The sequence below is a fragment of the Lissotriton helveticus genome, chromosome 2_1, assembly GCF_964261635.1.
Source record: "Lissotriton helveticus chromosome 2_1, aLisHel1.1, whole genome shotgun sequence".
NCBI classification, from domain to species: domain Eukaryota; kingdom Metazoa; phylum Chordata; class Amphibia; order Caudata; family Salamandridae; genus Lissotriton; species Lissotriton helveticus.
The window spans coordinates 1,164,852,717-1,164,866,855 of record NC_136059.1 but is presented as its reverse complement, the minus strand read 5'-3'; the positions used below and the strand labels follow the sequence as shown (position 1 = coordinate 1,164,866,855).

Sequence of the window (14,139 nt, the reverse complement as noted above, 5' to 3'; positions counted from 1 at the left end):
AAACTTGGTCAATTTGTGTGATCCTAGGCAAATATTTTATTTTTTCAGGCCTCCTATTTTTACATCATTATGTAGGAGAAAACCTTGAAATATGTAAGGATGTGTGTGGTACAAAAATGTTCTTGTGTTTTACTTAGTGGACTATATGGTTGTTTTATGCAAAATAAGAATATAATGCACATATAGGGTGTACGTGATAACTGACTTGCCTCTTAGGGCCAGAAGTACAAACATTAGGAATACCAATGTCCTAATTGCGATTCTCTCTGAATAACAATTAGGAAATCTGTATTCCAAATGTAGGAAACTCTTATGAGTTTCATTAGTGATTCCTAGTGGCTTGCAAACTGACCTACATCATGCATATTAATGGGGTAGGTCACAGTTTGTGATCCATTTGGAAATGCAGCCATCACAGGAATGGTGGCCTGCTCAGGTCAGCAGACCACCATATCTGTGATAGATTTTTATAAAGCAAGCTTTCATTAATGCTGTCCAGTTTCCTCAAAGGAAAACAAGATGCATTTTAATAGAATAACATTAAACTTTGCAGTTTCATTTTTCAACAGTAGGCAGTGGCCCCGCGGACTACAGCCTGCTGTTACAACATCTTTTTCAACATTCTCAAAAGGGAAGGGGTCCCAAGGGGACCCATTCCCCTTTGCAAATGGGTTACCACAAGTTTTAAACTGGTGGTAAAGTATTTCTGTTTTGCGACCAGATTTGGTCACAAAACATAAATACATACCATTCTAATTTGGTGTTTGAAAGGGAAGTTCCTTCCCAATACCAAATCAGTATTTGGTACCAAACGCAAATTGCCATTTGCATCGCAATTTGCCTTGTGTACATTGTGTAAAATGCTTTTTTGCTGTTGCATACAGCCCGATTCTGCAAATAGGGCCATTTGTGACTACAAAAAGGCTTTGTCCATCTGGACCATGGTTCACTAATGGTATGGTTGCGTGAGTGTGATGTGGGGGCATGAATGTTTTTAAGTTCATGTTTAAAAACTATCACATCTAATAAACATCTCTCGATGCAGTGATATAGCCTGATATACTAAGGTGAAATGCTTGTCAAAGAAATATATTTTGTTGAATTTTGAATACACTTTATCATATTTTTACATAATATTTGTTGCACAATTTCCATTCCAAATGTTTTCGTGGATTCAGCTTGTGCCTTCTGCTCTTCCAGCTAAGGCAGCATTTTAGAGTGAAGACAGAACATTAACTTGGCTCTCTGTCAGTGTTTTGGCTCGCCTACTCATACTACAGAGCTGTGTATAGCAGTTACTCGAGTATCCCCTCTCTCAGTATCTCACTCTGCGGAGCAATATCTTGATTTTTGAGATTCTGCCCAGTTTCTTATGGGTCTCATAAAGATACCTATTCCTATATCTGGTCTTAATAAGGAAGAATTGATCATTACTGACCCCAAGAAGTTGTTGCAAGGTTACCTGCGTATTTTTTGACATAACATGAAACAAACAACATGCAAAAATATGTATTTCCCAATGCAAGCACTCTGTCCTAAGTAAGTGTATGTTCTTTTACTAACTGCCATCATCTGCCCTCCACCTGTAATGGCTGAACTCAGTGAATACTGTGGCGGTCTTGTCTTCAGAAGCCACCCAGCAGCATGAACATCACTTCTTCTTTGACCCCTGCTGATGTCCGACAGCAGGGCTGAATGAGGCACTCTGCATTTACAAAAGTGAACATGTTTACTGCTCGGTCATGCCGTCTATGAGCGATGAGGCCTTTACGATGCCCCACAGGGGCTTCTGTAGATTCTACTGCTCGGAGTCTGACTTCTGCAGCTGTGTGAATTGAACAGAGCTAACAGCAAACTCCTAGTGCTGCTATAGCTGATGTGGCCATAGTAGGTAGTGGTGCTGGAAAGATTTTCAGACTGATGGTGCTGCCACCAATGAAACATCAGTGAAATCAAAGGTATTCTGAAAAATCCAAGCTTCACACAAAGTGTCCCAAATGAGCCACGCCCATTCAGAAACAGAGTAGTAAGTGTGTAGTAAGTGGCAGTTGTTACATTTAAGAGTACACTGTCACAAATATATTATTAAAGCATAGCGTGGTAGCCACTGTTATTTACAGACAGTACATTTTCATTGGAATTACCACTAAGTTTGCACATACATACCATTTCAATGGTAAAATTATATAGAGGGAAAACGATAATGTGTGGAAATTGGTTTTCAATGTTTAATTGTTTTTTGCGCATCACCAAGTAAAGTGGCTTGATTTGTTTTGGTCCTATTAAAACCTTGGTTTCCATCACACTTTAGAATGAGACAAAAATCACTTAATATTTGCTTTCCGAACTATATATTGCTTATTTTCATTTATAGGTATTTTTATTTTGTTGTGTGTTAGAAGAAAACAACATCCAACAGTCTTCCCTTTCACACGGCAAAACCAACGGGGATGATGGACGGAGTGTTGAACATTGCAAGCACTCACCCCCAGTCAACTGATCTGGTTTAATCCATCATCATACTTTAGCTCACTCCGCCACCCCAGGTCAGACATGGCCATATGCAAATCAGTCTTACCGTGTGCCTCATGGGAACAGTCCACCCCGAACTACCAAGCCATGTCTTCCCTGCACCGGAAACAAGCATCCTGGGACCAGTTTCTGGCTAATCAGTCATCATAAGCCAGGCTAGCTTGAATCCAATGACAAAGTGAGCAAGGGACCTACGTCTGGGCATACCCTGCCAATTTAGGGCGAGCAAAGCAAAACCAAAGGGGATGATAGACGGGGTGTTGAACATTGCAAGCACTCACCCCTAGTCAACTGATCTGGGTTTAATCCATCATCATTCTTTAGCTCACTCCGCTACCCTAGTTCAGACATGGCCTTATGCAAATCAGTCTGACCCTGTGCCTCAAGGGAACAGTCCAGCCCGAACTGCCAAGCCATGTCTTCCCTGGACTGGAAACAAGCATCCTTGGACCGACTTCTGGCCAATCAGCCATCATCAGCCAGGCTAGCTTGAATCCAGTGGCAAAGTGAGCAAGGGACCCACGTCTGGGCATACCCTGCCAACTTAGGGTGAACAAAGCAAAACCAAAGGGGATGATGGACGGAGTGTTGAACATTGCAAGCACTCACCCCCAGTCAACTGATCTGGGTTTAATCCATCATCATTCTTTAGCTCACTCCGCCACCCCAGTTCAGACATGGCCATATGCAAATCAGTCTGACCCTGTGCCTCATGGAAACAGTCCAGCTCGAACTGCCAAGCCATGTCTTCCCTGGACCGGAAACAAGCATCCTGGGACTGGCTTCTGGCTAATCAGCCGTCATCAGGCAGGCTAGTTTGAATCCAGTGGCAAAGTGAGCAAGGGACCCACGCCTGGGCATACCCTGCCAACTTAGGGCGAACAAAGCAAAACCAAAGGGGATGATGGACGGAGTGTTGAACATTGCAAGCATTCACCCCCAGTCAACTGATCTGGTTTAATCCATCATCATTCTATGGCTCACTCCGCCTCTCCAGTTCAGACATGGCCATATGCAAATCAGTCTGGCCCTGTGTCTCATGGGAACAGTCCAGCCCGAACTGCCAAGTCATGTCTTCTTTTGACCGGAAACAAGCATCATGGGACCGGTTTCTGGCTAATCAGCCACCATCAGCCAGGCTAGCTTGAATCCAGTGGCAAAGTGAGCACCGAACCCTGGTATGCGCATACCCTGCCAACTTAGGGTGAACAAAGCAAAACCAAAGGGGATGATGGACGGAGTGTTGAACATTGCAAGCATTCACCCCCAGTCAACTGATCTGGTTTAATCCATCATCATTCTATGGCTCACTCCGCCACTCCAGTTCAGACATGGCCATATGCAAATCAGTCTGGCCCTGTGTCTCATGGGAACAGTCCAGCCCGAACTGCCAAGCCATGTCTTCCCTTGACCGGAAACAAGCATCCTGGGACCGGTTTCTGGCTAATCAGCCGCCATCAGCCAGGCTAGCTTGAATCCAGTGGCAAAGTGAGCAACAAACCCACATCTGGGCAAACCCTTCCAACTTAGGGCGAGCAAAGCAAAACCAAAGGGGATGATGGACGGAGTGTTGAACATTGCAAGCATTCACCCCCAGTCAACTGATCTGGTTTAATCCATCATCATTCTATGGCTCCCTCCACCACTCCAGTTCAGACATGGCCATATGCAAATCAGTCTGGCCCTGTGTCTCATGGGAACAGTCCAGCCTGAACTGCCAAGCCATGTCTTCCCTTGACCGGAAACAAGCATCCTGGGACCGGTTTCTGGCTAATCAGCCGCCATCAGCCAGGCTAGCTTGAATCCAGTGGCAAAGTGAGCAACGGACCCACGTCTGGGCAAACCCTGCCAACTTAGGGTGAACAAAGCAAAACCAAATGGGATGATGGACGGAGTGTTGAACATTGCAAGCACTCATCCCCAGTCAACTGATCTGGGTTTCATCCATCATCATTCTTTAGCTCACTCCGCCACCCCATTTCAGACATGGACATATGCAAATCAGTCTGACCCTGTGCCTCATGGGAGCAGTCTAGCCCGAACTGCCAACCTATGTCTTACCTGGACGGGAAACCAACATCCTCTGTCTGGTTTCTGGCTAATCAGCCGTCATCAGCCAGCCTAGCTTGAATCCAGTGGCAAAATGAGCAAGGGTCATGACTGATTTGCATATGGTTAGGTCTAAACTAGGTGGCATGGTGAGCAAAAGAATTATGGATTTAACCCAGCTCTCTTGACTGGGGGTGAATGTTTTGATTTGTTCTGCATTCCGTCTATCAATTATGTGTCTTTTGCTTCCCTTTCACACCAGCAAGATTTTCACAGAGTTCACTTTACAAAATCTTCACGCATTGCAATAAGTGAAAGAAAAGTAAACACAAGACTCCATGTTAAAAGAATAAGCTACCAGAAAACTAGATTGACATTTGACCTCTGTCTTTGAATGCACAGCTAAAGTGACAAGGTAAAAACAAAGGACCATGTTTATCACTATGACGTAACAAAGCAAGACACCGTGCTGCCCTGCGCAAAAGAGAGAGTGCAGGAATGCACCATATTGATCATGGTGCATTCCTGCTCTCTGAATGCGCTGGTACACAAGCTACTGCCTAGTACTATTGGTGCAAAGGCGCCTGTGTTATAGGATTGTTTTTATGCAGGAAGACAAACCTTCCTGCAAAAAACAATCCTCTAAGGCTTTGTCCCCTCTTTGTATGTGTGCTGCAGAAAGCAGCACATGTAGAAAGAGGAAAGAACAAGGAGAAAAAAAGATATTTCTCCTCATTGCGCCTCCCTGATGCATTACCAGGTCTACCAGTATTGGTAAATATGGGAATGCTTCAGAATTCATGGGTGGATGCATGGAAAACTCATTCTCCACCCATGAAATGCCTCCTTGGGGCAGAGTAACGCAAGGCGGCGACTTGCGATGCCATGCAACTGTACTCCATATTTAGAAAACCATGCAGTGCCATGCAAGGTGACCTTGAGTGGCTTGGTAAATCTCATTATAGGTTTTGCGTCGCTCAGGATCCCCTTGCATGATACAAGGGTGACGGAAAACCACTCTATAAATATGCCGCAAAATGGAAAGTGATCTTTATTACGCGTTGTAGTTGAGCCCCCCTCTCACTCTGGGCCATGGTGCTTTGCACTTGCTGTAGCACTGGTAGCTATGCCTCTATTCAAAGTCATGTTAGATTAGAATTTAAATTACGAAGGCAAACAATTATGTTAAAAGGGCTTTATTTCTCAGTTTGCTATGTCTTTGTTCCACAGAAAATTAAACCTAAAACTCTCTGCGTATGGGGTTTTGGATAGTTGCTCAGACTCCTTGGACTGTTTTATGTCTGGTTCCTTAAAATGTATAAATTGGAACGTTTGATAGGGGAGCTCAATGGATAGTTATTTTTTTTAGATGCGATGACACTTAATCAGTAGATGAAGGAACCGTTATGAAGTATAGAATGGACCGAAGTTGTTAACAAGAAAGGAGCAAAATAAAATAAAACAATTGCTATGTACCATGTGCTATGTACCATGCACTCTACCATAATGCTTCAGTATGACAATATGTAGCCTGATCAATGGGAAATTAATAGGCTACAGACTTTTGCTCCAGCCAGTTTATAGATTGAGAACAGGAGGAGGGACAGCCAGGGGGGGTGTCCTATCAAAAGCAACAGGGTATTTTTGTGTTTGCCAGTGCCTGCAAGAGATTACACAGAGACACCTAGCCTACCTGCACTACCTACACCTCCTCCACCACCTCCACCACCTCTACCACCTGTACATTCGCCCAGAATACGAGCACAGTCCCAAACATTCTTACCACCAGCATTGCCTAGGCGTGTTAGTAGGCGAAAACCCAAGTAATAACAGTTAACTCTGTTTGTTCAAACTTTCACCATTTTTGCTTACTAAAAATAAATACACTTAATACAATAAAACATGTACCAACTTTTCATCTGTGTTGAATGTTTTATGTTGCATTTACCACTTGGGTTATTGGTATGTGGGTTATCTACTTTGTTCATTTTGAAAGTAAGGCATTTAAAAATGTGGTAAAAAAAAGAAAAATGGAAATTCTGAAGCAATCTTACAGGAATCCTGTGGATTCCTGCCATTATTTAACATATATATGAGTAGGGGACACCAGGAGGGCCCCCCTTCCCAGCCCACTTAAGGCTCCAGGGTCCCTATTCCCCAGGGCTGGGTATATTTAATGGGGGAGGGGGTACGTGGTCCCCCTCTCTGTGCCATTATGGCCCCAGGGACACAATCCATGGGGCCCAATTGAATTATTTAGGGGAGAGGGATGTGGCCTTCCTCTCCAAACTGTATTGGGCCCCGGTGACCCCATACCCTGGGGTGCAATGTATTTAGAAAGGGGAGTGAGGTTATGTGGCCCCCTTCCCTGAGTCTTAAAAGAAAAGGGAGGAGGTGCATGACCCCCCCTCCCTAAGCTGTATTCGGCCATGGGGACCCCATCCCCAAGGCCCAATGTATTTAAAAAGTGGAGGGAGGTCACGCGGCCCCAATCCTTGAGTCCTAAAAAGACCCCAGGGACCCCATCCCCCAGGGCAGCCTCACCTGCTGTTTCCTGGGGGGCCCATCCCCAGGACACAGTAGTTTCCCTGTCCACACTATAGCAGGCGGGGAAATATTTGTTTTCTCCCATCTGGTGGAAGCATTTTCAAATCTCCCGCCAAACTGGAGCAAACACTAAGGGCCTCATTTATGCAAGTCCTTAAAAATAAAATAGCCAAAGTGGCTATAGATTTAAGCATACTGTGTGCTGATCACCGAAATCTTATCACCAATGTCAACAACAATGAGGATGTTGTTGGTGTTAGGCACCCAACAGTGGAGATATTACATGGTCAGATTAACCAATATTTTAGAAAAGTGGAACTAGATCAGAGAGAGAAGATACAGATGGATGCAGCTGCAAAAATAATATTCATACAGATGGCTTGCTGGAAAAGGGATAGACATGTTAGGTTTCTTGGTTCAGTGACTGACAGTGAGGTGGCTCCACAAGACCTCTCACATTTCTATGCATTGGAAAGAACGCTTAGGCTGTCCCGTGAGGCCTATCCCCCTGGGGCACAGCCACACCAGTATTTGGCACACCTACTCCAATTTCAGGACTGAGATTTAATATTGAGGTGCTCCCAAACTGCTGGTAGATTGCAATTGAGAACATCTCTGTGGTAATTTTTCCTGACTTCACAAAAGGAATTCAACGATTGAGGGCATAATTGTTGGAGGTTGGAAAAGCTCTGACTGAGTCTGACCTTCGATATATGCTGCAATTTCGGGCCAGGCTCAATATCACTGAGGATGATGTTTAAAAATACGTTCCTAATGTGGAATGTGAGGAGACTGTGGCTCATACAAAAAAGTACAAAATACTAGCTTATCTGATATGTAGGGGTGTGGACGTGGTATTCCTGCAAGAAGCACGCTTGACAGAGGGAGAGGCGACTAGTCAGAAGAGGAGGTGGAGAGGCTAGATTTATGCAACTGGCTTCTCCTCATACTCTAGAGGTGTATTTATCTGAAATGAACTAGGAGTCCTGATAGAGCCCACAGTCATTCACATTGACAAAGATGGCAGATATGTATTAATGCAGGGAATACTAAATGGCATCTCAATCACATTGGGAGGCATCTATGCCCTGAATATGAGTCAAACACAGTTTGAGTCCTTATCCTTGCTGCTGTCACAGGCTGTGCAGGTCCAGCACGTGCAGAAAGGGGACTACAATTGTGTAGAGAATGTAACTTAGATTGGTTGGTGCCTCCACTTCCTGGTGTCCCATAATGAATCTGGCATAGGAATTCAGAGACTGGATAAGAAATTGGGAGTTGGGTGAGGAATAGGAAACAGAGAGAATATTTTTTGTACTCCCAAGTAAATGATCCACACATCTGCCTGGACAACATGATGTGCACTCTTGGCATGAATGAACATATTTCGCATATAGAGTATCTAGGCCGCACCCTATCAGAAAATGTAATACCAACCTGGATACCCTCAATTCCTCAAATAAAGGAACCAACATTTTGAGAACTTCTAGGAGACAAAATTGAGGAATATTTCTGAACTAATCATCAAACAACTGACCATCTCATGAGAATGATTAGGACGGATAAGAGATGCAGGGCTACACCTTCTACCGTTACTTTGGAATATCAGTATTACTTTCACTGTTAACTTATTTAAGCCTTCAATATAACATTTTGAGACTAGGAATACTAACATCCATCCCACGGTGCCAACGTACACCGACCACTATTATGAGACTGATGACTAGAGAGCACCACTCATTTTGTAAGATTTCTTCATACTTTGGAAATCAAATATTTAGGTATCAAACTAACTAACTAATTCCGCATTATCATTAGCAATTTCATTGAAGACTCCAACTACTTTATGATGTGTCTCCAAAACTTATACTAAGCCTTGAAAAAACCCATAGGGACAAAGCACGTGTTGGCGGTAGCATTTGGAAAGAAATACCTTGGTTGTAGCATTTGGAAATAAATAACATCATATTTTAATAGTGATGCATAATAAAAAGACTCCCAAAGGAAAATACGTTGGTTTAGACTTTTCTGTCTGAAAAATGATTTTCATGGTGTTCTCCAGTACCATATTGGATATCAATCAATCAATCAGTAACTTTGGAAAGTGATTCTTTTCACCCATGAGGGGAGCGAGGTGCTGTCAGGGTCCAGTTAGTTATCCGAATAGCCAGGTGTTCAGGGACTTTTGGAACTTTGAAATAGATGGGGAGATTCTTAGATGAAAGGGTAGGTCGATCCACGTCTTTGCTGCTATGTAGAAGAAGGAATGACCTCTGCATCTGCTAGGTCTGTTGTGGGGAGTGAGGGTTAGAAAAAGGGACGCAGAGTAGAGATTTTTGGAGGCTGATTGCAGTTCAGGCAGTGGTTCAAGTAGGGAGATAACCATTTGAGCACAAAGATACAGGATATCCATTTCAGTACCAAGTGGGATGCCTTTAACCTACTGGTAAAGAGCTACTGTATCAGGCAGTGGGAGTTAAGATAACATTGGAAGGGGAGCTGTCCAATTTGGAAGTCCATATATAGGAGCTGGAGCAGGAGCTCCCAGAGGATCCCTTACTGGCCCCAGATTGTCGCAGGAGAGGGAGAAATATGCAGCAGTATTGGAAAAGCTATGTGCTTTGCCCTATCACAAACGTTGAAACTCTTCTCACACACAGAGGGTCAGGGCAGACAGACTTCTGGCCTGGCTGACACAGCCTGAAGGGAGGTACAACGCTATCTTAATTAATTAATTCATGATTAAGAATGACGGGGGTGAGATTGTATGCATCAAACATGAAGAATATCAGGTTTTCACACAGCGTTACTGGGAGTTGCACAGAGAGCAGGCTTCAACCTTTCAGATGGAGGTAGCAGCTTTCTTGGATACGGTACTGCTTGTGCACTAAGAAGCTGAAGATTGAAAGGCTTTGGGAGAGCCTATAAAGAACCCTGCAATCAGAGAAGCTATTACGGAGCATGCATGAGGTAAATTGTTGGGGACAGATAAGTTGCCGGTTGAATTTTAACAGACCTACACAGTCCAACTATCAACAAGATTAGCTGAAATGTATGCAGAGGCAGGTTCTTTGCCTGCCACTGCTAGAGAGGATGTATTCGTATCTGCCCAATGCCCAGGGGTGATGCTTGAAGTAACTAAATGAACTTTAACTTGTGCCATTATGTTTTAACTGATATTTTAACATAACTAAATTATTTCATTCACCTGTAGTTTTTTCAGTGATTTTCTATAATTTTTTATGTAAAGTAAGATATAATTGCAATTCCTAACTATAACATCACTTTAGCCCTATTTAGTAAATTGTAATAGTTTTTTAAAATATATAATAAGATGTCCATCGCTGTTTGTGGCATGGGGTTGGCTGCAGGGCAGGGCATTCCCTGTGGCCAGGCCCAATGCCCAAACCCACATGTGTGCCCAACTCCTCGCAGGTGCCCAATCCTCTTTTGTTGTGCCACGGATCTGCCTATTTGCGCAGTAATTCTCCAAGGAGGGTGCACTGGGGCTTGCAGTCGATCCGTGGATTCATGGAACTCCTCAAAAAGATTTATTTTGTAAATTGACACCAGGGGGTCCATCTGGGATGCCCCCACATGGCCCAAGGGATCAGGGTAACCCTACCTTGCCTCTTATACCTTATTTTCTCTTATTTTGTAGGACTCAGCGACTGAGTCCTGAGTCCTAAAATGGCTGTCTTAACTTTTCCTTCAAGATGCGGTTAGCCAATCCCAATGTGTGCTGGACCTCGCAGATCCACTCCATTGGATTTGTAGTGGAAACAAGGCATTTAAATACATTTTGAGCTTTAATTTCTCTAATATATCTTAAAGGATTTACACCAAATCACAAAAAGCACACTTTGTGGATCAAGATCTAGTTTCCTGCCAAATCGTAGTGCAGTTGCATCCAGCCATTTTCACTTTATTGTTGTTCTATTGGAAAATTGCCTGGGGAAAACACATTTTTGGGCTCCACTTTTTCTCTGCTGCCGCTTGACAGGAGGAAGGTGAGGTGGATGATACTTTTTGAAAAGTTTCGTGAAGATTCATCAAACTGTGCTAAAGTTATTAACAAACCCAAAAAATCAATTTCCTATGGAAACTTGCAGCCTCATTCATCAAGCTAAATTGCACTCGCAAAGGGCAAGATTCTCAGAATCTTGCCTTTTGCGAGTGCAATTTTTGCATTTGGGATTCATCATCCCAAATGCAAAAATCGCTATTTAAGAATTCGCATATTTGCGAGGAATTGGATTTAAGGAATCTCTAATAGAGATTCCTTAAATGCAATTCATCAACCAATTAGAAATTGCGAAATTGCAATATTTGGTCGCAATTTACCACCAAGTCTGACTTGGTGGTAAATTGCGAAAATAGTGTAAAAAGCACTTAAGTGCATTTTTTTCTTTTGCATATTACACACACACATGTCCTTTGGACATGTGTGTGCGCAACACCTGTTCACATGTGCATTTAAGGGGTGCTACAGGGTGTCCTTTGGACACCCCTGGCACCCTTCAAATCGCTATCTTATTTGCGAGTAGCAAATTGCTAATCGCAAATAAGGAATACTCCCCATTCATAGGAATGAATGGGGAGTTTTTCCTTATTTGCGATTAGCAATTTGCTACTCGCAAATAAGGAATGTGTAGGAATCGCTATTTATTTAGCAATTCCTACATGAATACCGTTTTGCGAGTCCTTAATAGCGATTCGCTATGATTCCCTATTAGGGGCTCGCAAAACGGCCCCTTGATGAATCAGGCTGTTGGTCCTAACTATAAATACCCAGAGACCGTCACTGGATATATTTTAACTGAAAAAAGCAAAGGTTAAAGTGATACTAATTGTAATATTATGTTATTTTATTTTATGTTAAAAACCTTTGAAATTGAGTGAAAAAAACAAACATAAAAGTTATAGGGAATGTTTTAATTTGGTGAAAGTGTCAGATAAAAAAATGCCATTTTAAACTAACAAAACCACTGAAATTCACCTGTTATAGTTATCTCAAGAAACTATAACTCATTCCCTAAAGTAACTATAACTCACACCCCGGCCCTGCACATCACTGCCATCAATAATGTAATTTCAGATGTTGCAGTGATGTTATCAATGATGTCCTAGAACATGCCTGAGTGATGTAATATGCAAGGTAATTAGCAAAGCATGTCAAGGGCACAACTTATAGTTACTTAAGGGCACAAAATACATTCTGGGTGTTGTAGTTTTGCTGTCTACTTAAAAAATGTATTAAATACAAAATAGACAGCTGTGGGCTACTCCTCTGCACTGACAAGTAATTCCCTTATCATTCTCACAAAAAGAGTTGACCACCTCCCTGGGTCATACGTCCAAACCCAAATTACTAAATTATCGCAAATAGTGGAGGTAACATGTTACGGTCAGTTCTATATGCTACAATTCATTGAATGAGTCCAAAATTAAAGCTCCAAATGTTGTAGGAAGATGTTACAGAATTCAATTATTTATCGTTCTTGCTTCATAAAATGCAGCCAACGCATTCCGCTCATACCACACAAGCTTCATCAGGATTTATACAGTGAAATTAAAATCCAGACAAGTATTTTAGCCATCTATATGTCACTTAAAAACTGTTTGGGCAGTTTTGAATGGAGATGCGTCGTATCCAGAATGCCGAACAAGGCGTTGACATGTATAAGATGATGGACATTCTACTGGGGCTGTGTTGAAACAATATTGGTATCACTAAGGCTACCTGTGTGCAGGTACCAGGCTGTGCAGGATGGTAGTCTAACATGCACACGTGCACATACGTGTTCATGTGTAACCAGCCGAGTGCCCCTTACCCTAGCTGCGTCGCAACAGCCTTATTTCAAAAGGCGGACACTTGCGGTAAACATGCATAGTCCATTTGCCATGTGATTACTGTCGGTGCCTTTCTGTCTATCTTTCTGCACATCTGCTTGCCCATCTCTCTTATCTGTCTGTGGGTTCTCTTATCTCTCTATCTGTCATCCTGTTTGACTGCCCACCTGAATGCCACACCTCCACTCGTTTCTCCCTCCATCTCAGACCGTAAAGCTCGTCTGTACATCTTTATCTTTCCATCTGCCATTCTGTCCCTCTGTCAAACCAAGCCTGCCCTGCTGCCCTCTAGTGGCCTGGTTATTGGTCCATCCTTCTGTCCATCCACCTGTTTGCAAATGTATCCATCCATCTGTCTCTATCCATTTGTTGTTATTTCTGTCTAGCTGTCGTACACCTCAGCTATTAGACTTGTTACGCTTGCAACACTGTCTCTCTTGCTCCCCCTTTCTCTTTCCTTTTCACACAAGCACGTACCTGTTGTAGTATGTCAGTTGAGAAAAAACAGATCTATTTTTATAAGTACTCCTAATGTTTTAAACATGTATGTTCTTATGTCATAGGATGGCCCTTTGGAAGCACAGTCTGCACGCTGAGTGGGATGGTCCAAGGAATATCAGTCTCTGCGTCAGTTTTCACATTGGTGGCCATTGCAGTTGATAGGTAAGGCAATCAATTAATCAACAGGGATCTTTTTCGGCTAAATATAGCCATGAATGTTCATGACGATTAAAACTTCACAAATAAAACATTGCCACAATGCAAAGTATGAATCATGCCCAAAATGCACAAATGTGTCATAAAATATTAAGACAGTTCTTTAAATCAGCTCAGCATCTCTAACTCAGTCTAAAAAATAATATTTTCTAATTTTTAGTGCTCTTCAGATAAAATTAATTGTACCCAAACAAGTTATATCTAATGCAAACTGAGATAAAGCAATCAAGGCAAGCCAACTCTGTTTTATTTTTAAATGCCTAACAGCTATATTAACATATTGTTTCCTAACAGCAGTATATAAGGAACATACAGTTCCACGTGTCCTGTGTTATTGCTTGTCATGAGGACAGTGCATAATTTGTAAATAAATAAGTGCCAGGGCACTCATCAGGAGGCAGCTTGCACCAGCCCATTTCTCTTGTTAGCGCCGCCTAAAAC

The 14,139-nt window shown here is 42.7% G+C and overlaps 1 protein-coding gene across 1 annotated transcript in view; it reads left to right on the top strand.

Annotated features, from left to right (window-relative positions):
- NPFFR2 (neuropeptide FF receptor 2) overlaps nt 1–14,139 on the top strand; it is a 181,635-nt gene that overhangs the window by 101,550 nt on the left and 65,946 nt on the right. The window contains exon 4 of the mRNA XM_078677821.1: nt 13,545–13,644. Coding sequence (XP_078533947.1) covers nt 13,545–13,644 — 100 coding nt within the window. The remainder of the gene's footprint in view (nt 1–13,544; nt 13,645–14,139) is intronic.